A 26,660-nucleotide genomic window follows, 5' to 3' on the forward strand; every position below is an offset into this window, starting at 1 on the left:
TCTCCTTCAACCCTACTCACCTCCACCTGCCGGCCACAGTGTACCTGATGCACCTCCTCAACACACCAGGCTCTGGCCTCTCTCCCCTAACTACCCTCCACTCCTGTCTGACCCTATTCCTCCTGAAGGCCTCTGTTTAGAGGCCATCTCCTCCAGGAAGTCTTCCTGGACACCCTCTGCTGGGTGAGAGGTCTTCTCTGGGCTTTCACACCACCCTGAAAACACATTTATTTTAAAACCAAGACAAAAATGCCTACCATCAGGACATACATTCACTGTGGTTCTGAACATTCTGGCCAGTTCTTACAATAAGACAATAAAAGGAGAGCTTGGGTGTTTCAGTCCATTAAGCACCCAACTCCTGATCTTGGCTCAGGTCATGATCTCACAGTTCAGGAGTTCAAGCCCTGCATCAGGTTCTAGACAGCAAGCGCAGAGCCTGCTTGAGATTCTCTGTCTCCCCCTCTCTCTCCGCCCCTCTCCCGCTCACATACACTCTCTCTCAAAAATAAATACATGTTTTTTAAATAAATAAACTCATGCAACTGAATAATAAAAAAAAAAACAAAAACAGGCCAATGTTAAAAACAGGCCAAGAATCTGAATAGACATTTCTCCAAAGAATATCTACAAATGGCCAATAAGCACATGAAAGGATGCTCAACATCATTAGCCATTAAGGAAATGCAAATCAAAACTACAATGTGCTATCACCCCGCACCCACCAGGACGGCTGGTATCATAAACAGACAAAACAGGAAAATAACAAGTGCTGATGAGGATTTGGAGAAATTGGAGCCCTTGTGTGTTAGCTGGAGAGGACACAAAATGGTGCAGCTGCAGTAGAAGTTTGAAGGAACCGACTCTGGCAGCCCTTCAAAAAGTCAAACATACAAAGCTTTAGGACATTGGACTGAGCAAGGATTTCTTAGGCCACCAAAAGCACAGGGAACAAAAACAAAAATTGGCAAATGGGACAAAAGCAAACTTAAAAAAAAAATTTTGTGCATGAAAGGCTACAATCAATAGAGTAAATGGGGCACTTGGGTGCCTCAGTGGATTAAGTGTCTGACTTCGGCTCAGGTCATGATCTTGCAGTTCGAGGGTTTGGGCCCAGCATCGGGCTCTGTGCTGACAGTACGGAGCCTGCTTGGGAACTTCTGTCCCCCTCTCTCTCTGCCTCTCTTTCCTCTCCCATGTGCGTGCGCACGCTCTTTCCTTCTCTCCCTCAAAAATAAACATAAAAAAAAAAGATGTAAATAGAATAAAAAAGCAACTACTGAATGGGAGAAAATATTTACCAATCACGTATTTGATAGAAGGGTTAATATCTAGGGGCGCCTGGGTGGCCCCGTCAGTTAAGCGTCTGACTCTTGGTTTTGGCTCAGGTCACTGTCTGGGGTTTCATGAGTTCGAGCCTCATGTCGGGTTCTGTGCTGGAGCGTGGAGCCTGCTTGGGATTCTCTCTCTTTGCCCCACCCCCACTTGCACTGTCTCTCAAATAAATAAATAAAGGGTTAATATCTAGAACATATAAAAAACTCCTACAACTCAAACCAAAATAACCCAAGTTGAAAACAGGTGAAGGACCTGAATGGATGTATCTCCAAAGATGACATACAAAGGCCCAACAAGCATGTGAAAAGATGTTCAGCATCACTAATTATCAAAGAAAATGCAAACCGAAACCATACTAAGGTATCACCTCAAACTCATCAGGATGACAAGTAAAACAAACAAACAGGAAATAACAAGTGCTGGTGAAGATGTTGTGAAATTGGAAGGCTTGGTGAGACTGTAAAATGGTGCAGCAACTGCTATGGAAAACAGGATAGAGGTTCCTCAAAACAAATAAAAATGGGGCCACCACCCGAGCCAGCAATCTCACTGCTGGATATACATTCCAAAAGCACCGAAAGCAGGGTATCGAAGAGATAGTTGCACACCCACGTTCACAGAAGCACTATTCACAACAGCCAAGCAGTGAAAGCAACTCAAATATCCACCGACGAATAAATGGGTAAAGAAAATGCAGTGTATATATACAACAGAGTGTTATTCAGCCTTAAACAGGAAGGAAATTCTAACATAGGCTACGATGTGAACCTTGAAGACATCAGACGAAGAGAAGTAAGCCAGCCACAAAAGGACACACACTGCATGATTCCACTTGAATGAGGTACTCAGAGTAGTCAGAATCATAGACAGAAAGGAGAACAGTGGTTGCCAGGAGCTGAAGGGAGGAGGGAATAGGGAGTTATTGTTCAGTGCGTAGAGAGTTCAGTTTTGCAAGATGAAGAAGTTCTGGAGATCTACTTCACAACACTATGAATACATTTAATACTACCAAACCGTATATTTAAAAATGGTTAAGATGGTAGGGGTGCCTGGGTGGCTTAGTCACTTAAGTGTCTGACTTCAGTTCAGGTCATGATCTGCTGGTTTGTGGATTTGAGCCCCATGTTGGGCTCTGCACTGACAGCTCAGAGCCTGGACCCTGCTTCCGATTCTGTGTCTCCCTCTCTCTCTGCCCCTCCCCCACTCACTCTGCCTCTCTCTCAAAAATGAACATTAAAAATTTTTTTTAAATGTGGGAATGCAAGCTGGTGCAGCCACTCTGGAAAACAGGATGGAGGTTCCTCAAAAAACTAAAAAGAGAACTACCCTACGACCCAGCAACTGCACTACTAGGCATTTATCCAAGGGATACAGGTGTGCTGTTTCGAAGGGACACATGCACCCCCATGTTTATAGCAGCACCATCAACAATAGCCAAAGTATGGAAAGAGCCCAAATGTCCATCGATGCATGGATAAAGAAGATGTGGTGTATATATATATATACACAATGGTGTATTACTCGGCAATCAAAAAGAAGGAAATCTTGCCATTTGCGACTATGTAGATGGAAATGGAGGGTATTCTGCTAAGTGAAATTAGTCAGAGAAAGACAAAAATCATATGACTTCACTCATATGAGGACTTTGTTTCAGATAAACCTAAGGGAAGAAAAGCAAAACTAATATAAAAACAGGGAGGGGGACAAAACATAAGAGACTCATAAATATGGAGAACAAACTGAGGGTTGCTGGAGGGGTCGTGGGAGGAGGGATGGGCTAAATGGGTAAGAGGCACTAAGGACTCTACTCCTGAAATCACTGTTGCACTAGATGCTAACTAATTTGGATGTCAATTTAAAAAAAATAAATTAAATAAATAAATGTTTTAATGGTTAAGATGGCAAATTTTATGTTATGTGTTCTTGACCACAACTAAAAAAAAAGACTTCCAACTAATAAATCATGAAGTATTGATAGAATATTACCATTTCGAAGTCTCCAATAAAGTAAAGCATCTCAGCAATAATCACCAATGACTGCAGAAGACACTAGGTCGGGGATTTTATAATAAATAAATCAAGCGGATAATCTTCTGAACACACTAACAATTCTAACAACACAAAAAGAGGGCAATCAGATGTTACTTGCTTCTTCAACATGACAAAACAGAAGATCCATTACACACACAATACTACCTGTGACACGGTCGTGCCAGTTAAGCACCTAAGTCTACGGGAAAGACAAGGGACAAAAAACCCATTCAAAGATACTGCAAGATTTGATTTCTTTGGACCTTAAACCGCAAGTAAAAAAGAGAGAGGGGATTTATAAAGACTATCTTAAAAGACATTTCAAACATATCTAATGTTTTAATGCCATCTGTATCATTATTTCTGCAAACCAACTGCAAGCGTGTTGTTAATGAGATGATTAAGGAAATTTCTACACTGGTCTTTGAGTGACATTAAAGAATTATTAATTTTTGATGTGTGATAATGTTGCAGCTAAGAAAACAGTCCTCTTTTAGAAAAATTAAAACAAGGAAGTTGACACAGAATTGTTACACGACCCAGTAATTCCATTCGTAGGAATGAATTAAAAACAGATCCTCAAAAGAAACAGAATGGGAAACATGAAAATCCAATATAACAGAGAGCTGATAATGCAGACCAGTGGGTAAGTAAAGTCTTTTTTTTTTAATTATTTTTTTTAATGTTTATTTATTTTTGACAGAGAGAGAGAGAGAGAGAGAGAGAGCAAGCATGAGTGGGGAAGGGGCAGAGAGAGAGGGAGACACAGAGTCCGAAGCAGGATCCAGGCTCTGAGCTGTCAGCACAGAGCCCGACGCAGGGCTCGAACTCATGGACTGCGAGATCATGACCTGAGCTGAAGCTGGACACTCAACCGACTGAGTCACCCAGGTGGCCCTAGTAAAGTCTTTTTAATAAAAGGTACCAGGACAATTGAGTAGCTGTATGGGGCCCAGTGAGTGCCAAGGAATCTAAAACTGTATCCTTACCTTATGCCTTGCCTCCTCCCCGCAAATCCACTTCAGATGGATTAAAGAATGTGAAAAGCAAAACATTATAATTCTCATATCCTAGGACTGCAGAGTATAAAAGGAGTTCTTAAACAAAAAGCACAAACCACAGGAAAAGACTGACAAATGCAACCACAATAAAATTAAGGTATTTAGCTCACACCATAGGGTAAAAACCCAAGTCACCAACAGGGAAAAGATGTCTGTAATACAAATCCAAAAAAGTGGGTTAATATCAAATATATATAAAGTCAATATCAGTAAGATATATATCAAGCCTAAGGCTATTATCAATAAGAGAGTATCAGGAATCAATAAGAAAAAAAGCAAACAAATAGAAAAATTGAGGCAGAAAACCCAAAGAGAAATTTCACTCACAGGAAAACACGAGTGATCAAAAGGACAAAGTTGCTCAATCTCCTTACCAATGTAAAAAAACTCTCACTGAAAACAAGATATTTTGTAACAAAAATACGGGCAATAATTTTATAATATAACCAGTTTGAGAGCAACGGGTTACTCAAATCCTGTTAGTGGGAGTTTAATAAATAGGTAAAAAACCTTCTGGAAAATATCATTACCTATAAAGTTGAAGATAAGAGTACCTTACTACCAATGACACTCCTGGGTATATGCTAACTAAAGAAATTTTGCATACATGCACAAGAAACATGAATCAAACAGCTCACAGCAATCTTGTTTATAATAGCAAAAAAAAAAAGGAAACAACCCCAGGTCAATAAACAAATATATCACTTTCGGTATACTCAGACTATGAAATACTACATACCAGTGAAACTAAAGGAACTACAGTTATAACCTTCAATATGAACGAGTTTCAAAAAGAAAAATCTTAACTGAAAAGACTCACTAGTACACTGACATATACAAGAATATTCACAGCAGCGCTGTTCACAGTAACTCAAAACCGCAAAAGGCCCAAATATTCATTAACACCATCTGCCCCAGCTGATGGCTCCCTCCTCCAGGAAGCCTTCTTGGCTTCCAGAGTCCCATTTTCCCAGCTCTCCTGGTATTCCTCCAACCTCCCTGGACACTGTCCACCTGCTCCAGCCTCTGAGCACTGGGAGGGTCCATTGCTTAGTCACTGAACCTGTTCCTTTTTGTACACCCCCAACCCCTCGGGAAGCTCAACCAGTATCCCAACTTCACGGACCATTCACAGGTTCAAGTTTTCTCTCTCTGTAGCCGGATCGCTCCCCTGAGCCGCACGCACACTTGGATCCCCCCACTGCCTTTCAGACACTCCACTTGATGTCTAGCAGGTGCCTCAAACTCAGCACCGCCCGACGATCTCTTCACCTGCCACCCAGTCTGCTGTAGCGGTAGTTACTCCAGCATTTCTGCAGCTCGGGAACAAAACCTGGAGCCCCTTCAAGTCCTCTCTCTCTCTTTCACACACACACCCCTTATCTCCGCTGTAAGCCAAGTCCCCCTCGGCAGGGGCTCCTCACCCCTCCGCCACCACCTCCTGGCCCACACCACCAGAACCCGCAAAGCCTCCTGACTGCCCTGGGCTCCCTGCTCTGATCCATGCTTACTACCTCAGCCCACAGCTCTGCTCTCAACAGAACCATCAGAATGACCTTCAGAAAACGGAAATCAGTTGAGGTCACGCCTCTGCTCCAAACTGTCCCAACGGCTAGCCTCTAGCTAGCGGAAAAGCCAAACACGCAAAGGCTCAGCATGATCCGCCTCCTGGTCCGTCTACCACCTCACCTCTCACTGCCCGCCGCACTCACTAAGCTTCCGCTCTGGCCTCAGGCAACTGATGTACATCCCTGTCTTAATGCCTCACTGACTTGCTCCCTCACCTCCTTTTCACTATCTTTAGTCTTAGCCCATTTAAAATCCAATCCCCAGTGCTCCTTTTTCCATTTCTTTTTTTTTTTTTTTAACTTTATTTATTTCGAGAGAGAGGGAGGGAGGGAAAGAGAAAAAGACAGCAGGGTAGGGGCAGAGAGAAGGAGACAGAGAATCTCAAGCAGGCTCTGTACTGACAGCACAGAGCCCGAGGTGGGGCTCGAACTCACAACCGGTGAGATCGTGACCTGGGCCGAAATCAGGAGTCAGACACTCAACTGACTGAGCTACCCAGGCGCCCTTCCTTTTTCCATTTCTTTCATTCCATCCTTCACTTTTCCCTACAGGGGTTACCACGTTCTGATATGCCACATAATTTACTTACTGACTTGTGGGTTTCCCCCACAAGAAAACAAGCTGCATGAAGGCAGGGATTCTCGTTCTTCTGCTCATCTCCAGTACCTAAAAGAGTGCTTGGCACATAGTAGGTGCCCATTAAATAAGTGCAGAATGAATGAATGAATGAATGAATCCATGTAATTGCTCAGAATTGTGCCTGGCACACAGTGATGGTTCAATACTTAGCAATTATTAGCATTATTCCTGCAGGGTTGATGTGATTGGTGGGCAACTCATGTACATTCATCTCTTACGTTCTGCTAGTTCAGAGCACGATACACAGAGACAGGATACACCTACTTGCTAATACTTCTTTGCTAGCAGCTCTCCCCTCTACTTCAGATGGTTCCGTAGCAACAGTGTCTTGCCCGGGCTCTTTAACTCTTTCTTCAGTGAGGAGGCTGACCGCCTGGGTGATGTCACCATTACTGGCCTAATGAAAGGGAAAACACAGACATTTCAAAAGTAAAGCATCACAGCATGTGAAATAAACAGTGAGTGAGATTTTTGGTTTAACTCCTGACTACCCTGGTGACATTCTGAGTAATTCAAGGCATAAGGTAGAAAGGAGAAGAGAGTATGGCGGAGGACAGCAAGGGTACTACGCTCAAAGCTTGTATCAAATGGTTGGCTCCAGGAAGGGAGTTGCCATGTTCTGATTTCCCACAACACGCAGAGAAGAATGAAATCTTGCTGGAGATTTGCTCTCACTGCTCTGGAAGTTACTGCTCCTGATTTTACAGGCTAGCAAAGGCATGATGTATCAAAAGGGGCTGACAGTTAAAACAGAGATTCTAAAAGAAGTCAGCCTCTACAATAAAAATGTTAGGCAGTTACCATATTCGACAGTGGTGACCATACTTCTGTCTGTTTTTAACTTTTTATTAGGAAAACTTTCTAACATACACAACAGTAGAGGGAATGTATAATTGAACCCTATGCACCCATCACTCAGCTACAACAATTATCAAGTCATGGTCGATCTTGTTTTGCCTAACCTCTCCCAGACACTGTGAAGCAAATCCTAAGCTTTTCTTTTTAATTTTTTTTAACATTTATTTATTTTGAGAGAGAGCGCACGTGAGACACAGTGAGAGAGCATGGGGGAAGGGCAGAGAGAGGGGGAGAGAATCCCAAGAAGGCTCTGCGCTCGAGTCCGATGCAGGACTAGAACTCACAAACCACGACATCACGACCTGAGCCGAAATCAAGAGTTGGATGCTTAAATGACTGAGCCATCCAGGCGCCCCACAAATCCTAAGCATCTTATCAATACATCAGAATGTATCCTTTCAAAAATATAACCCACAATGCTATTACCACACCTTAACAGTAACAAGTGTTTTCGGGTGCCTGGGTGGCTCAGTAGGTTAAGCATTCGATTTTGGCTCAGGTCATGATCTTGCGGTTTGTGAGTTTGAGTCCCATGTCAGGCTCTGGGCTGACAGCTCAAAGCCTGGAGCCTGCTTCGGATTCTGTGTCTCCCTCTCTCTCACCCACTTACTCTGTCTCTTTCTCTCTCTCAAGATTAAATAAACATTAAAATAAAATTTTTTTAAATAGTAACAAGTGTTTTAATATCATATAACCAGTTCAAACTTACCTGACTCAATGATTTTTGAGTTTGAGTCAGGATCCATATAAAGGCTATAAAACGCAATTGGCAGATGCGTTTCTTAAATCTCTTTTGCTCTGTATGGTTCTTCCCACTTAAGTCTCCCCCATCCTCAACATCCCCCCACCCTTATAATTCACATATAGAAGATACGGGGTGATCTGACCCGTAGAGCTTCCGTCCCTGTATGCACTTTCGTTTTGACATAAAAAATAGCTTGACTTGACATAACCATGATATGGACAACTATTTTAAAGCCTGTTGACTAACAGCGGTCTTGAAACTAACCTTCAGAGCTTCATGAAGAAAGGAGGGGTCCTGAATGCCTGTGATTTCTCTTAGTTGGTTTAACAGCATTTGGCAGCTCTGTATTTGAGAAACAAAAAAAAAAAAAAAAAAAAAAAACACCAGAGACAGGTCAGTCAGAAAGTAAACCTGGATACATTTCAAGAATTTAAGTACCAGCATCTTGGATAATCAGGCTTGAGACTTGCATATTTTACTTTAAGGAACTGACAAACTCCAAGCAACACAGTATTGACTGTCAGACACATTCTAAAATGCCAAATTTATTTCTCTTGTAAAAGGTTAATCATGAAACATGCTTTTGGCACTGGTGGGAAATAACATTAGTAAACGGTAAAACTATTAAGTACGTAAAATATTTAAATGTAGTAGTTAGCCCTCGTAGTAGCTAAAGTGCCTGAGGTTTTTCTTTCTGTGAGTAATACATAACTGGGTCATATAAGGAGTCCAGGGAATTTGCATGGATGTGAAGATGTGCTATTTTAAGCCACACTGCACATGCCATTTTTATGTGTCATTTTTCACTGACAATAAATTTCCAATCGCGTAATTAACAAATGATACCACCAACGTCATGATTTGAAACTTCAGATTTGATTGCTTAAAAAGCAGAGAGAGAACCAACATTTTCTGAATTGTAAATAAAATTCCAGAGGGAATAAACTATGGAAGCCCTTGTCTTCATTAATCAGAATCATGGAAAAACCTATCTTGTTAACTTCCAGCTACCACAAGATCAGTTTCTAACTCCTTTACAGCCTTCAAGTCTTCATTGGAACACTTTACCCTGTTTTGCACAAAGACAAAAGTTAACACAAAACACCTATTTTTCACAAGCAAGCTCGTCTAAAGAACTGGCTCGCCCAATTCTTTTAGATAGATTACTGAAAACGAAATAGTTCAAATTTAATTCAGCGAAAAGAAATCAAATTTATACCATGCCTAAGGTTGTTTTGATATTAAGCCCCAATTCAATATCTGATGCTCCCCATCAACTGTCTTTCAGTTAGTAATATGTCTCTAACAGGCAGTCTACACTCACTGTCAGCTGTAACAGAAATAGTATCCTATGTTTTTCAACAGCTGAGGGCCCAACGCAACACTTAAATATCACACAACTAGAAATAACTAACTGAAACAGACCTGCACAAGTGCTCAGAAAAGCATCAACAGTCTTTCTGCTCTGGTCATGGGCCACAGTCATAGGATAGAAATGGAACCCGATGCTGCTGAGACCAGCACTCTTGGAGGCTATGAGTCTTGTCAAAGGTAGTCACTGCCTGTATACTGGGACAGTGCTATCAGACTAAAAGGTGTCTGGATTTAGCCTTGGCAAATGCTAGCATAGGGCTTTTAGAAAAATAAAGTGTTAAAAAGTTTTTTTCCCCAAACTAATTCTTTTTTTTCTTTAATAATTTTTTTAAGTTTATTTATTTTGAGAGAGAGAGTGGGGGAGGGGCAGAGAGAGACAGGGAGAGAGAGGATCCCAAGCAGGCTCTGCACTGTCAGCGGGGAGCCCGATGTGAGGCTCGATCTTGCAAACTGTGAGATCGTGACCTGAGCCCAAATTGAGAGTTGGACCCTCAACCAACTGAGCCACCGAGGCGCCCCTCAAAATAATTCTAATTCCATTTTATTTTATGTGTAAAAGTGTGTGAATCTATACATCTCAATCATACACAATTTTCTAAGAAATCAAAATCAATATGCCTCAAAAAGGGTGGAATAATACAGACCTTCCTCAAGTTATGACGGAGTTACATGCCAGTAAAGCCATCGTAAGTTGAAAATATCATTAAGTGGAAAATGCATTTAATAGACCTAACCTCCCCAACATCACAGCTTAGCCTAAGCCTACCTCAGATGTGCTCAGAACACTTACATGGGCCTACAGTGGGGAAAAAAAATCATCCAACACAAAACCTATTTTATAATAAAGTGATGAATGTCTCATGCAGTGTACTGAATGCTGTACAGAAAGTGAAAACCAGAATGGTTGTAAATGTATCGGTTGTTGACCCCCCAAGGTAGCGCGGCTGACTGCCCCTGGGCCAGCATCACCAGAGAGGAGCATATCGCATAGCGCCAGCTTGAGGAAAAGATCGAAATGCCAGATTCAAGGTATGGTTCCTACTGGATGCATGCCACGCTTACACCAACGTAAAGCTGAACCCTCATACGTCTGTAATTGGGAGGGGGAAATGAGTGGCGTTGTTATCCCTAAACTGGAACTAACAAGGTAGCAATGGGATTGAGAATCACACCTTCACCTCCAATTACCCTGTGTACCAACTGACACTTTGGATTCCCAGAAAATCATGCCAATCAGAAATAGTAGTTAATGTACGCTGCTTACCGTCAGAAAGGCAATGCTACACATGCTCCGTATGTATTAACTAATTTCAGTTTCACCCTCCTAAGAAAGCTGTGACAGGTATTATGCCGCTGTGACAGAGAACAAGCACAGGGAGGTCCCTGCACCAACACAAGGTTACTAGTAGGAAGGGCTGCTGTGAGATCTGACCCCAGGCTGCCCTGCCACGGGAGTCTGCACCCTACGCCAGGCTGTATCTGAGAAGACAAGGGCAACAGGCAAGAATACCTATTTCAGGGGTGCCTGGGTGGCTCAGTTGGTTGAGCATCCGACTTGGGCTCAGGTCATGATCTCACCGTTCACGGGTTCAAGCCCCATGTCAGGCCCTGTGCTGACAGCTCAGAGCCTGGAGCCTGCTTCAGATTCTGTGTCTCCCTCTCTCTCTGCCCCTCCCCTGCTTGTGCTCTCTCTCTCTCTCTCTCTCTCTCTCTCTCTCTCTCTAAAATGAATAAACATTAAAAAAAAAAAAGAATACGTATTTAATGCAAACCAATGCAGATAATTAATTCTTGTATTTTGACCTTAGTCTTGCATCTTTGGGAGTTTTCTACCACTATTTTGCCTGCCTTACAAAACCACACCTTTGACTACTTAGTCAGACAATCAGTTCTAAAACAGGAAAGTACTGTGTCAGAGGTAAACACTACTTTTGACTGAATCTGAACAGCACACTTACTTTATGCACCACAAAGGAGAAAAAACAGTTGCCACTTAAACCAGGACACAATGCCTTCATGACAGTCCCAGGAGACCCGTGAATTGGTCACACCAGCTTCCTGCAGCCCTAAAATTTCTTATTTATTTCGAGAAATACAGCCATTTCCCCCGCTTCCCCAGGTGCATTGCCTGGCATGGGACAAGCAATTCTTTTGCATGTTTCTCAGCAACAAAACTTAATATACCTAGGGTGGCTTCCTTTCTTAGGTCCCATAAAACACTCGATTGTACCTTTGCAAGAAAATTTGAAACTGCGATCATCCCTCCAGGGACAAATATTTTGCCTCCCATAAAATCAAATTTATACTCTGCTGTTCTGTTTCTATGCCTTTCTTCATCCCGTTTTCTTTTTTCATTTAAATGCCAAATCACAGTGTGATCTTTTAATTTTTTTAATGTTTATTTATTTTGGAGAGACAGACAGAGACAGAGCACGAAAAGAGGAGGGGCAGAGAGACAGGGAGACACAGAATCTGAAGCAGGCTCCAGGCTCTGAGCTGTCGGCACGGAGCCCGATGTGGGGCTCGAACCTGTGAACCGTGAGATCATGACCAGACCCAAAGTTGGACACTTAACCAACTGAGACACACAGGTGCCCCACAGTGTGATCTTTTAAACTGAAAAGTTAACTAACTAAATTAAAAATTCAGCTAACCAACAGCACATACACTCAACCGCCAGGACAGAAGGAACAGCTCTGACCAAGCACAAACGTGTGAAGATAGTCTAAGTACCTCCTACCTGCTACTTGCAGACAGACAATGTAAGGAACATCTCAACTTCAGAGATCTCAGAATGCCAAATAAATGTGAAATCAGTGAAATATGGTACTCAAGTATTAAATAATTAACCAATCATCATATTTAGCCATGGATTAAAGCCCCACTCCCCTTTCTCCACTTTGTAAGATAAGCAGTGGACACTAAGACATCTAGAATAACACACACACGAAAGGAAAATAAACTCTGAGTCCCCCCTTTTTAAAAGCTACTGGTCGGTTAAGTGTCTGACTCTGGATTTCAGCTCAGGTCATGATCTCAGGGTTGGTGAGTTCAAGCCCCGGGTCAGGCTCTGTGCTGTCAGTGCAGAAAAAAGTTTCTGGACACAGATGACAACTATGTAAAATCATTTTGTACAACTCCAGGAACAATACGCTACATGTTACTTCAAATCCAAACTCCTGATTTTGTTCCTCAAAGGCCGTTATCTGCTTCTACCTTTAACCTGCCCATCATTTTCTCCTACTCAGTCCTTACCTCACAAATGCATCCTCTCTCATGCCTTCTAGTGTTAAACTTCTGTTATCTCCAGGAATGCCCAATTCCACAGTCCAGGGCTATATTCATCCCTTCTTTTTTTTTTTTAAGTTTATTTATTTTTGAGAGAGAAAAAGGAAGAATGAGCATGGGAGGGGCAGAGAGAGAGGGAGAGAGAGAGAGAGAGAGAGAAGAGAGAGAGAGAGAGAGAGAGAGAGAGAGAATCCTAAGCAGGCTCCATGCTGTCAGCACTGATCCCAACACAGGGCTCAATCCCATGAACCACGAGATCACGGCTTGAGCCAAAGCTGGACGCTTAACCAACTGAGCTACCCAGGCGCCCCAAGGGATAGATTCATCTCGCTTCCTCCTTAAAGTCATTCCCAAGAACTCTGGTCCACACTATTCTCTACCTTTCAAATCCCCCATATTGCGGGAACAAATGAGCTTGTGAATGAAAGGGACTAAACTGTCTTTCTTTACCCGGTATTTCTCATCATGTGGTTCTCTAACTGTTTTCAAGGGGAAATTCCTGCCTCCATAAAGGCAAGAATCATACAACATAATACCTAATTTGAACCATGCAAAGGACTGTGCTGGTAACAGTTGGGACTATCATGTCAACATCTTCTTTGTGCCCAGAACCTTAGGTGCCTCACACACACGTCATCCTTCTAACAACCCTAAAAGGTAGGAATCGTTATCTTCGTTGTGCAGATTAGGAAACTACGGTTTACCAAATCCATTTTGTCATCAAATGTCTTGAATTAAAAAGGCCAATCAGAGATAACTATTACGAACCTGAATAACAAATTTTACAAGGATTAAGCCGTGCTCCTGACATACACAAATAACGGCTATATGACTCAGTCTCGGGACTGTTGAGCTAAACCTATGTAATTAGTTAAACAAAGCCCAAATCCTAGGAAGTGTGCTACGTTTCAGGTATTAGTTTAACAGTAACAAACACACTACGCTCATTAGGATCCTACTGTATTAGTAACTCCTAGCTTTTCCGGGCACTCCTCAAGAAGCTGATTTAAATATTAACTTCACCATAACTACGAGGCAATATACACAGCCCACACCCAACGGGAGACAAGACAAAGCCTGTGCTCCAGTCATAATGAAGTCAAATAACTAGCAAGAGCCAACAGGTTTGCATTTCCTTAGCTAAATCCACATTGTTTTCATTAAACAAAAAGTACTCTCTTTTCTTGCCCAGAGGCAGTGAAGAAAGACAGGGACACACAAATCTCTAGAAAGAAGAAACTCAAGCTTTCTGACCTCGGCCACTCAGTGATTTTGGTGCAATCCAGTCCACTTCTCAGAACTGATGTTTTCTTAAAGCAAAGACAGTAATTCATCCCACAATAAGCGATGAAAAGGACTATTCACATAATAAACCCTAACACCTCTAATCCTACTGCAGCTAAATTTGAACTCTCTTTGATCAGATGAGGCAAATTTGTGAAATTAATAATTAAGAGTTTTATCTTTAAAACACCCAGTTTAGGGGCACCTGGGTGGCTCAGGCATTTGGGCGTGTGACTTCGGCTCAGGTCACGATCTCACTGTCTGTGGAGTTCAAGCCCCGCGTCGGGCTCTGTGCTGACAGCTCAGAGCCTGGAGCCTGCTTGGGAATCTGTGTCTCCCTCTCTCTCTGCCCCTTCCCTGTCCACACTCTGTCTCTCTCTGTCTCTCAAAAATAAATATTCGGAAAATTTTTTTGTTTCAATAAAATAAAACACGCAGTTTAGCACGATGATGAGGAGCTTTCTAAATTATTCCATTCCTTCATACAGGAATGCTATTGTCATTTGGACATACACGTTTCCTAATCTCAATTGTCTATTCTTCCAAAGACATTTCTAAATTTGAAGCTAAGTGAATAACTGATAAATGTTCTCTTACTCCAAAAAACTACCAAAGTTCTTTGTAAGTATGCCTAATGAAGTCCTCTCCAAAATTAAAGACCTGCTTTTCCAATTTTAAAATGTAACTTAAGGGGCACCTGTGTGGCTCAGTCCAACTCTTGATTTGAGCTCAGGTCATGATCACAGGGTTCTGGAGTTCAAGACCTACACGGGGCTCTGCCTGGGTGGTTCAGAGCTTGCTTGGGATTCTCTCTCTCCCTCTCTCTACCCCTCCCCCACTCGCACTGTGTCTGTCTCCCTCTCTCTCTCAAAATAAATAAACTTTAAATTTTTTTTTTTAATTTTTTTTTTTCAACGTTTATTTTTTTGGGGACAGAGAGAGACAGAGCATGAACGGGGGAGGGGCAGAGAGAGAGGGAGACAAAGAACCGGAAACAGGCTCCAGGCTCTGAGCCATCAGCCCAGAGCCCGACGCGGGGCTCGAACTCACGGACCGCGAGATCGTGACCTGGCTGAAGTCGGACGCTTAACCGACTGCGCCACCCAGGCGCCCCTAAATTTTTTTTTTTACATTTATTTATTTTTGAGAGACAAAGTGAGACAAAGCGAGAGTGGAGGAGGGACAGAGAGGGAGACACAGAATCTGACGCAGACTCCAGGCTCTGAGCTATCAGCACAGAGCCCGATGTGAGGCTTGAACCCACAAACCATGAGATCATGACCTGAGCTGGAGTCACACGCTCAACCGACTGAGCCACCCAGGTGCCCCTCAACATAAATAAACCTTAAAAATAAAAATAAATAAAATGAAACTTAAGTACCCAAGGAAAGCAAAAGTATAGCTGTAGGAATCAAAGAAAATATTTAGCAGCAACTCCAGAAATCCAGGCTGGACATCAGGGTCTTAGATGCATCCAGAGTTGGCCACTGACCCTCCATATTCCACAAAACAAGGACCTGGCCACAAAAGCCCTGGTGCCTTCTCAGTTCTCCCAGCAACAAGTCCACGTTTATTCCAACAACCCCTATTTACTCATAACATGTCATGAGGATAAGACTTTCTATCCTTTTTAGTGAACAAAACTAAACTCCCTGAGAGAGGCTACTTCACAACTTACTTCAATGACGTGTCAAGTAGGTACGTGATGAAAAGGACGGTTTCAGTTCATCCACTGGCCCATGGTTTTTAAAAAGCATTAAAAGCTTTTGGGGCGCCTGGGTGGCGCAGTCGGTTAAGCGTCCGACTTCAGCCAGGTCACGATCTCGCGGTCCGTGAGTTCGAGCCCCGCGTCGGGCTCTGGGCTGATGGCTCAGAGCCTGGAGACTGTTTCCGATTCTGTGTCTCCCTCTCTCTCTGCCCCTCCCCCGTTCATGCTCTGTCTCTCTCTGTCCCAAAAATAAATAAAAGTTGAAAAAAAAAATTAAAAAAAAAATAAAATAAAAAGCATTAAAAGCTTTTAAAATGTAGCCACTCTCATGTGGCACAGAGGGGGGTTTAAACTGGAATTAAAAACCAGGAAGGAACTAACCATTATTCACTTTTCAATTTTTTTCACCTCTTTTTTTTCAAATGCGCAGAGAAATTCCAATAGTAGAAAAGGATACAAAGCGGAAAGGAATTTCTCCCTTCTTTCCATCTCAGTCCCATTTCCCAGGAGTAACCACCATTAATAGTTTCCGATATCTTTCCAGAAATGGCCGATGCACATGAATATATGTTTTCAACTGGATGTCACGTCCTGCAACTTTCTTCTTTCATACTGTAGAACACATTAAGACAAGGCTTTTTCATTTCTTTGAATACGTGCCCCAATCAAGTACAAGAAATGAGGCCAGGAAACTGTTACAATAAGGACATACAGAATGCATCTTCCCAAATTAAAGAAAATGCCATGTTTAGTAATATATTGCTAAGGTCAATGGGGAAACCAGGAAGGTAAGGGCAAAGATAGAAGAAATCAAATGCACATGCTTCCAGTTTTAGAAATCTAACAGTGAAATTCGAAGTTATTATTAGGAGGGACTCTGTGTGCAGTTTCTATTTGCGATAAGCAACGGGGACTTGAGAGGTGGTGTGGGACTGGATTAGGAAAGGTTCTCAATGTCAGCATGAGGTTGGACTTGATCTGATGAACAATGGAAAACAGGTCCCTTGGCAGGAAAAAAATAGGAAGGAAAATAAAGGTGTTTTAAGGAGGGTAATCTAGCACAGGTGAACAGCTATTTCAAGGCGAGATGAGACTACGGAAAAAAGCTTAACTATGAGTTAGAAAGCTACCGATAAAAACAGGTGTGACTGGACAGGGAGGATGCAGGTAGGAGAACGGAGAAGGTGGGACACACAGTGAACAGCTCAAAGAATGGAGAAACGGAGTTTAGTCAAATATTTGAAACTGGATGCCTGAGAGAATGCCGCTGACCATTACAGAAAAGGAGACTAGTGAGAAACCCAACCAATGGAATATAGCACACTGAGAGAACAAGGGGGAGAAAACACATGATTCTCTTGACTGATGTTGAAAGAGCATTTGACAAAATTCATCACCTCTTCATGATAGAAACAATCAGAAAACTAGGAATGGAAGGGAATTCCCTCAACATGATACAAAGGGCCTTTATTAAAAAGCAAAAACAAAAACTCACAGCTAATATCATACTCAGTAGTCAAAGACTGAGAAAGCCATCCTGAAATCAGGAATAAGACAAGGATGCCCACTTTCACCAATGCTATTCAACATCATTTTGAAAGTTCTGGCCCGAGCAATTCGGCAAGTAAAAGAAAAGGCATCCAAACTGGAAAGGATCTGCCTCTGTTCACAGATGACAGGATACATAAAACCCCAAAGGAGCTACATCTGCTTGTTTGCTGACAAACAATTCGGCAAAGTTGCTACAAGATCAACACGCAAAAATCAACTGTTTCTGTACAGCAGCAATGAACAATATGAAAAAGAAATTAAAAAAACAATTCCAGGGGCACCTGGTGCCTCAGTCTGTTGAGGGTCTGACTTCAGCTCAGGTCATGATCTCGCGGTTCGTTGAGTTCAAGCCCTGCGTCAGGCTCGCTGCTGTCAGCCCACTTGCTTCAGATCCTCTGTTCCCTTGCTCTCTGCCCCTCCCCCGCTTGCACTCCTCCAAAAATAAATAAATAAACACACACATATATATTTTAATCCCATTTATAATATCCAAAAAAGTAAAATACCTAGGAACAAATTTAGTCAAACAGGTGATAGACTTGTACTCTGAAAAGTAGAAAACATTGTTTAAAAAAAAAAAAAAAAAAAAAAGAAAACATAAATGAATGGAAAGATATTCAGGTTGATGCATTGGAAGACTGGATTAGTCACGGTTCTCCAGAGAAAGAAACAAACAACAGGGCGTGTGCGTGCGTGTGTGTGTGTGTGTGTGTGTGTGTGTAAATGAACACTGCATTCCTAGTTTCCTGTTGGGGAGATGGGTGGGTGAGAAGTAATTTATTATAAGGAATTGGCGCTTGCAATCATGGAGGCTGGTAAGTCCCCAGATCTTCAGTTGGCAATTGCACATCCAGAAGAGCTGGAGATGTCATTCCAGTCTCAGGTGGAAAGCCAGAGAACCAGGAGAGCTGACAATGTAAGTTCCAGTCTGAGGGCAGGAGACCAAAGGCCCAGCTGAACAGTCAGGTAGGTGACCTTCCCTCTTACTCAGCCTTATTTGTTCTATCCAGGTTTTCAATTGATTGGATGAGGCCCACAGACATCAGGGAGAGCAATCTGCTTTACTCCCTCTACAACTCAAATGTTAACCTTATTCAGAAGCACCCTCACAGACATACAATTGACCAAACGTCTGGGCACCTCATTCTCCAGGCAGGCTGACACACAAAATAAACCATCTCAAAAGACTTCATATTGTTAAGATGGCAATATTACGCAAAGTGACCTGCAAATTCAATGCAATCTCTGTCCAAATTCCAACGGCCATTTTTGCAGAAACAGAAAAGTGGAGCCTCAAATTCATAAGGAATTTCAATGGGCCCTGAAGAGCCAAAACAATATTGAAAAACAAAACCAAACAAAACAAAGTTGGAGGACTCACACTTCTGGACTTCAAAAGCTATTAAAAAGCTACAGGAATCATGCCAGTGTAATATGGCAAAGGACCGACATACAGATCAATGAATTAGACTTGGGAATTTAGACTTGGGAATAGACTTGGGAATTGACCATACGTCTATGGTCAATTAATCTCTGACAAAGGTGCCAAGACCATTCAATGGGGAATAGTCTCTTCAAAAACTGATGCTGGCACAAGTAGACATTCGCATGCAAAAGAATCAAGTTGGACCGCTACCTCCACCATAAACTAACTCAAAATGGATAAGTAACCTAAATATGAGCGCTAAAATGACAAAACTCTTAACATATAGAAGTAAATCTTCATGATCTTGGATTTGGCAATGGATTAGATACGTCACCAAAAGCATGAGCAACAACAACAACAAGAAAAAAAAACGGAGGTAAGCAAGACTTCACCAAAATTAAAAACTTTTGTGCATCAAAAAACATTATCAAGAAAATGAAATGACAACCTCCAGGAGGAGAGAAAACATTTCCAAATCATAAATCTGATAAAAGTCTAGTATCCAGATATATTACAACTCTTATAATTCAAACGACCAAACACAAACAAATGCAATTTGAAAAATGGGCAAAGGACTTGAACAGACATTTCTCCAAAGAAACTACATAAATGGCCAATAAGCACATGAAAAGAGGGTCAACAGTAGCCATCAGGAAAATGCAAATCAAAATTATAATGAGTTACCACTTCACACACACGAGGATGGCTCTTATACAACAAAACAAAGGAAAAACGGAAAATAAATGTTTGGAGAGGATGGAGGTAGAGAAATTAAAACCCTTGTGCACTGCTGGGAGTGGAGGGACATAAAATGTCGCACCTGCTATGGAAAACGGTTTGGCAGTTCCCCAAAAAACTAAAGACAGAATTGCCATATGACCCAGCAATTCTACTCGGAGGAATATATCTAAAAGAATCAGAAACAGGTACTCAAAAATGTTTGTACATGCATGTTCACGGTAGCTCTATTCATAAAAGCCAAAAGGTAGATACAACTCAATTGTCCACCAATGAAAAATGGATAAAATGTAGTAGATTCACAGAGTGGAATACTACCCAGTCATTAAAATGAATGAAGCACAGATAGATACAAGCTACGATGTGGCTGAAACATGAGAATGTTATACTAAGTAAAAGAAGCCAGACACAAAAGGTCCCATATTGTAGGATTCCATTTATATGGAATATCCAAAATAAGTAAATGGAGAGACAGAAAGCAGATCCGTGTTGCCAGGGGCCCGAGCGAAGGAAGGACTAGGGAGTGACTGCTTAGTGGATACGGGTTTTCTCTTGCGGTTTTGAAAATGTTTTTGGAACTACACGAAGGTGGTGGCTGCACAATATTTGTGAATAGATATACTAAAGGTCACTGATTTTGGCTCAGGTCATGCTCTCACAGTCGTGAGATCAAGCCCCGCGTCGGGGTCTGCACTGAACACGGAGCCTGCTTAGGATTCTCTCCATCTCTCTCCTTCTGTCCCTTCTCCCACTTGTGCATATGCATGCGTTCTCTCTCTCTCTCAAATTTAAAAGAGTTAATTTTATGTTATGTGAATTTCACCTCAATTGAATAAAATCAAGAAAGATTTGTGCTCACACATATACACACACAAAAAAGAAAAAGGACAGCAGGAAAGTACTAACTTGGACAAGAGTACTAGAGAAAGCAAATATTGCTTTAAGATGATTCAAGTTTAAAATGACCATCAGCAGGTGCCTGGGTGGCTCAGTGAGTTAAGCGTCTGACTTCAACTCAGGTCATGATCTCATAGTTTGTGAGTTCGAGGCTCACACCGGGCTCTCTACTGTCAGCAGAGTCTGCTTTAGATCCTCTCTGCCCCTCCCCCGCTTATTCTGTCTCTCTCTCAAAATAAATAAATAAAATGACTACCAAGCTATCATGTGGCATGCTGCCAGCACCTACTGACGCAGATCTTTAATTGAGCTTTGAATGTCTGGTATTTTGACCTCCCTTTTTATGTAGAAAGCCTAGACAGTGGGAATAGTGCTACACAGCCCAGATTCCACTACATATTAGCCTCTGGGTAAATCTCAACTTCCCAGGCCATCAATTTCCACATCTGGAAAATAAAGTACCATGAGCTTTGATGGCACTGATGTGACCACCAAATGAAGTAATGCATACAGGATGTGTTAGTACAACGAAAAAACGAAGAAGAAAACAGAAATGGAAAATATTGTGGCCTACCTGCCCAATGAAACTCATCCAGAGGTTGGGAGAAACGACCTATGCTTTGGTTTTGGTTTGATCGCTTTGCACCGCTTTGCAAATTCTACTTCCTCCTCACACTGAATTTTACTTCGTAAGGTTGCTCTATGGGTTCGATGAGAATACGCCCTAACGTACTTCATACATTACCAAGTGGTAGTTGAAAAGTTTGGTTTGAGAAAGGCATGTGTTCCAGGCAGAAAGCTGGATGGCTTGAGGTCCCAACTCTGCCACTTAGAATTTAATCCCGGGTAAGCCACATTTCCCATCTGCAGCATGGAGCCAAACAGGCTTTGGTTTAAAATCTCATATTGGGCCTTTCTAAGCTATATTAAGATCTGAGTATGATTGTCCTCTTCTGTAATAAGACATAATAATCATACCTTGCAGAGTATGTACAAAAAAGTGCTCAGGGCCGAAAATGGCATAAGGCAGATGCTATCGTGACAAGTATATATTCCCATGCCTCATGCACCTGTGGCGAAAGTGGCTATGCAGCAAATGGTCAGGGCCAAGGATGCTGATATGCAAGAATTGTTGAACTAGCATTTGCAAATAGGGGAGTAGAAGTCATTTGCAAGTCAGGATTGCAAATGCACATTTGGAAGAAGTTCATAAAAGGAAAGTAACAACCAAGAAAGCTAACAGGTTAGCCCCTAAAAGAGAAGAAAGAGAAGAAGAACCAGGATGATACAGGTCCAAAATGTTCAAGAGAGAGTGTTCCGTAAGTAAAGCAGCTGGAGCACTGAGGGTACTAACCAGTCACTGAACTGAAGCCTGAGGTCAGGGTTCTGACTTAGACAATGAGATCAACAGTAAATTAACTCTTGAGACCCGTTACTGTATTTGGGGTTTGTTGTTTTTTTTTAAATTTTTTTAACGTTTATTTATTTTTGAAAGAGAGAGAGAGAAAATGAGACTGAGTGAGGGAGGGGCAGAGAGAGAGGGAGACACAGAATCCAAAGCAGGCTCTAGGCTCTGAGCTGTCCTGTCTGCACAAAGCCTGATGCAGGGCTTGAACTCACGAACCATGAGATCATGCCCATGAGATCATACCTGAGCCGAAGTCGGACACTCAACTGACTGAGCCACCCAGGCGCCCCGGCCCATTACTGCATTTGTAAGATGAAGAAGGCTGCGTGTATTACATAAATTCAAACATCTTTTCCAGGCCTCATTTTCCTAAGGAAGTTGTAAAACGATGTAGCCAGTTCGGAAGTGAGGGTAAACTACACTTTAGTCTGTGATAAGACTGTGGCAAATGATTTAAAAAATACACACTGGAAGTTTTTAGGAAAAAAGAAAAAAAAACCCCAGAAATGATAATAAGTAGCAATAAAGATAAATGCCAAAACAAACAGCAACCAAAAAGTGGCAATGAGGAATCATCACACATAAAAGCATAAGAAGGGGATTCGGAGTTGGTACTTGAATAACCAAAGCAGAATGGCAAAAAGAATTACTTCTGTAAAGCCGCGGATTTCACGAAAAGGTGGTTAGTCATCGGTCACCTGCGAGCGATCCATTTCATTCCCAAGCGACAAACAGTAAAAGCCTCCTATCGCCTCCTATCTGGGTTCTCGCTGCTGCTCTGGTGCAGGCTGGGAACCAATTTGCCTTGGTCTGGGGGCTGTGCCTCCAACTGCCAAGAGCTAGTCTTGCCCACAGGATCGGGTGGGGGAGCGTTTTCCAAGTTTTCCACAGTGAATTGGAATTACAAATGTAATTGAGAAAATGCTCTAGAGAAGAAACAGGTGGATTTAGAAACTCGGTTCAAAAAGTAAACAAAAGGAAGGTGCTGAACAAGGCAAACACTGGACAGGGCAGAAGGCAATTCTGTTGCTATTTTGTCGGAGGACCGGGGACACATGTACATAACTGAATGGACAATGGGAATTCTGGAGCATCTGGGTGGCTCAGTCGGTTAAGTGTCCAACTTGTGCTTTCAGCTCAGGTCATGATCTCATGGCTCATGGGATCGAGCCTGCTTGGGATTCTCTCTCTCCTGCTCTCTCTGTCAAAAATAAATGAATAAACTTAAAAGAACAAGAAGAAAATGAAAGAAAAGAAAGTGGGAATTCCACGCAGTCGGGCAGAGCTTCTCAAAATTATCACTCAGGGATGTTGCCAAAAGGCAAACTGTTGGGGCGCCTGGGTGGCGCAGTCGGTTGAGCGTCCGACTTCAGCCAGGTCACGATCTCGCGGTCCGTGAGTTCGAGCCCCGCGTCAGGCTCTGGGCTGATGGCTCAGAGCCTGGAGCCTGTTTCCGATTCTGTGTCTCCCTCTCTCTCTGCCCCTCCCCCGTTCATGCTCTGTCTCTCTCTGTCCCAAAAATAAATAAATAAACGTTGAAAAGGCAAACTGTGATTCAACAGGTCTAGGGTGGAGGCCCCAACAGGGCTATGTTGATTTGTGGAGCCTGTTGATTTCCTTGGTATAAACACTTCCACCATGAGAACTTCAAGCTACCACCATGAGGTCACTGAACACAGAGTTGGGAAGAGACACACACTTTCGGCTGGAGAGGCAGTACAAGCTGGCTCTAACACACCCAAATCTCTACATTTCCAAGGCACTCCTAGATGATTCAGATGCTGCTGGTCCACAGACCATATTTTCAGTCTCAAGATTATAGAAGACAGTGAAGCTATCTGGGGCTTAGGCTTGAGGCAAGGAAATGTGAGATCACTTAGGAGAGCGAGGAGAGACATCACCTAGATCAGGGTTTCTGAAGCTCAGCATTATTGACATTCTGGACTCTGTTTTGGGGGGCTAGTCTGCACATCATAGGACATTGGGCAGCATCCCTGGCTTCTACCCGCTGAAGCCAGCAGCATCCTCCTCCAGCAATCACAATCAAAAGGCTCTCTAGACGCCATGCATCTAGATTCATCTCTAAGAAAGGAAGGAAGGGAAGGGTGGTAACTCATACCACAAGAAAAGAGATACTGAAGAGCAAAAACAAGAGAGAAAGAAAAAGAAAGAAAGAAAGAAAGAAAGAAAGAAAGAAAGAAAGAAAGAAAGAAAGATAAGGAAATCTCCTTAAACACACACACACACACACACACACACACACACACACACACACCGCTTTAGTTAGCACCAGGCTGAACCAAGTAGAAAAGAAGACTGTATGTATATTTAGAAAGAATGTAGGCAGCATTCAAAGTTTAAAACACGAGGAAAGTTCTGGAGGGTAAAAGAAAGGTACTGACCTACGACAACAGGTCCATTGACTAAGAAGTAGGATCAAGGATATCTTGGGCTCTTAGACTCAAAATTGCTGTGTTCAGTCCTGGCTGTATCGTTTATTAGGTGGGTGATCCTGGGCAAATTTCCGACAAGTAAAAGCCTCCGATATGAAGACTTCATGGAGTTGTCATGAGTACTGAGATAATGTATGTTAAGTTCTGAGCACGTGCTCAATTAATGTTAGCTGCTACTATTACCAGCATCATTATTCTCCTTAAGAAACATATGCTTCACTGGCTACTGTTTAAACTTGTTAGATGAAATGTAACACATGGGAAGATCTTGCCTGGTGAGGCCTTACTTGTCAATTCTTTTTATAAATATTGTACTCATCGTGTGAGCAGAAACTGTAGCTGAAGAGGCATTAAAGTTGGGAAAGCCAGGGCGCCTGGGTGGCTCAGTCGATTGAGCATCTGACTTCAGCTCAGGTCATGATCTCATGGTTGGGGAGTTCCAGCCGCACACAGGGCTCGCTGCTTTCAGTGTGGAGCCTGCGTTGGATCCTCTGTCCCCCTCTCTCTCTGCACCCCCACCTCTCTCTCTCCCTCAAAAAAAAAAAAAAAGTTGGGAAAGCCAACCAAACACTGACTGACTGACGTTCCAAAAATCACAACTAATGAGACAAGGTAAATGTGAATAAAAAGCCCATAAATCAAGAGGAAGCAAAAAGAACATTAAATTTTCACTGAAACTGGCAGGTTTTCATAGGGCTCCAGTTAGCATCAAGAACATGTGATGAATTCTAGTACAGCTGCCAAGGATGACAGGTTTATAAGAACCAACCTGACTTCAAGTTGTTTATCCTACAACAACAGTAAACTGTGCTGCTGGTTTTTATCCAAGTCGAGAAGTGATTAAAACACAGAAACTTGTTGGGTGCCTGGGTGGCTCAGTTAAGCATCTGACTTCAGCACAGGTCAGGATCTCATGGTTTGTGGGTTTGAGCCTTGCATTGGGCTCTGCACTGACAGCTCGGAGCCTGGAGTCTGCTTTGGATTCTCTGCCTCTCTCTCTCTGCCCCTCCCCTGCTCACGCTCTGTCGCTCCCCAAAATAAGCAAACATTTAAAAATTTATTTAAAAAAATAAGGAAAGAAAAAACACAGAAACCTGCCTGTAAGTAATTTCTATAGATAATTCGAATATCAGTCTAGGGTATTCAGTAATATCACAAAGTATCCTCTTTCAGACGCTAGTACATACTGAGAACATATTTCAAGAGTACTACATTTTTCTCACTAAAATTCTTGGGAGGCTATGAAGGGTTCTGTCTGTCCCATGCACAACTGACCAATAAGGGAAGGGAAGCATTCTAGGTTTTAAATAGCTTCTAAGTGTCAGGACAGGATAACTGTTCCCAACTAGAACAATTAAGGACCCTTTAAGGGAAATGTAGAATTCTTCAGAGAATCCAAAATAGAGCCATTCTAACATGAAACTCATCAAGAGGAGGAAGTTATTAAAACCTTTCCTCTGAGATGTGAAAAGTAGTTTCCCTGTATAGAATTCCTTCAACCTAGCCTGCTAATTTCAAGCATCTTCATTAGCAAAAACAAAGAGGGCAAACATTATCGAGCATTCCAAGCTTATCATCTGTCTGTATGGGGCGAATCACTGGGAAGAACACTGAATGTCATCACTCTGCAGATGGCCAGGAGTCAGGGTACTACTCCAGCCAGCCACAGCCAACGGGACTTCCAAGTTTTCCAAAAATAGCTATGACTTACATACAAGTGCTCATCAAACACCTCACATACAAACTTGTAGGGAATGCTGATAGTGGCCATTGTGGCAGAGGTAAATGAAGATGCCTTTGATTAACAGGCACATGGTCCCCAACAAATTTAAGTATGACTTACTCACCCTTAAAATAGCCTCTTCCCTAAAATCAACCCAACGGTCTCAAAACTAAGATGTTTCCCACCTGTTTTGAAGTCACTGTCCTAAAACAAATAGAAACGATCTGTGAAACCAGAGAAAATCCTGACTCAGATTCCAATGGGCATTTGTGAACACCTAACAATAGCATCCCCGTTAGAAATCAGCACATGAGATACCATCCACATTACTTTCATTTTGGAGCCCAGGACCAGGAGGTATCTCTTACTACAGGAGTTCAAAAAGGAAGTGTGTTCACTTCCACAATACTGCTCTCCTGTGCGCAGGAACACAATAAAGAGCCATAACCGGTTTCCCACGTGGAGGTATCTGACAGCTTTGTATTGTAAATGTTTATGAAATTCCTCATTTCCGAACTCTCATTTGCATACCTGGCACACGTTTCCCATTCGGTCTCCAAAAAGCACAG

General features: G+C 42.4%; 1 protein-coding gene across 7 annotated transcripts in view; it reads right to left on the reverse strand.

The window, feature by feature from the left end:
- Positions 1 to 26,660, reverse strand: part of USP28 (ubiquitin specific peptidase 28) — a 66,670-nt gene that overhangs the window by 38,955 nt on the left and 1,055 nt on the right. For all 7 annotated transcript variants that reach the window (XM_045482857.1, XM_045482855.1, XM_045482856.1 and 4 more), the window contains exons 2-3: positions 8,506 to 8,583; positions 6,903 to 7,035 (exon numbers count right to left, since the gene is read on the reverse strand). In XM_045482857.1, the coding sequence (XP_045338813.1) occupies positions 6,903 to 7,035; positions 8,506 to 8,583 (211 nt within the window). The remainder of the gene's footprint in view (positions 1 to 6,902; positions 7,036 to 8,505; positions 8,584 to 26,660) is intronic.

Source organism: Leopardus geoffroyi, chromosome D1, assembly GCF_018350155.1.
Source record: "Leopardus geoffroyi isolate Oge1 chromosome D1, O.geoffroyi_Oge1_pat1.0, whole genome shotgun sequence".
Taxonomy (NCBI): Eukaryota; Metazoa; Chordata; class Mammalia; order Carnivora; family Felidae; genus Leopardus; species Leopardus geoffroyi.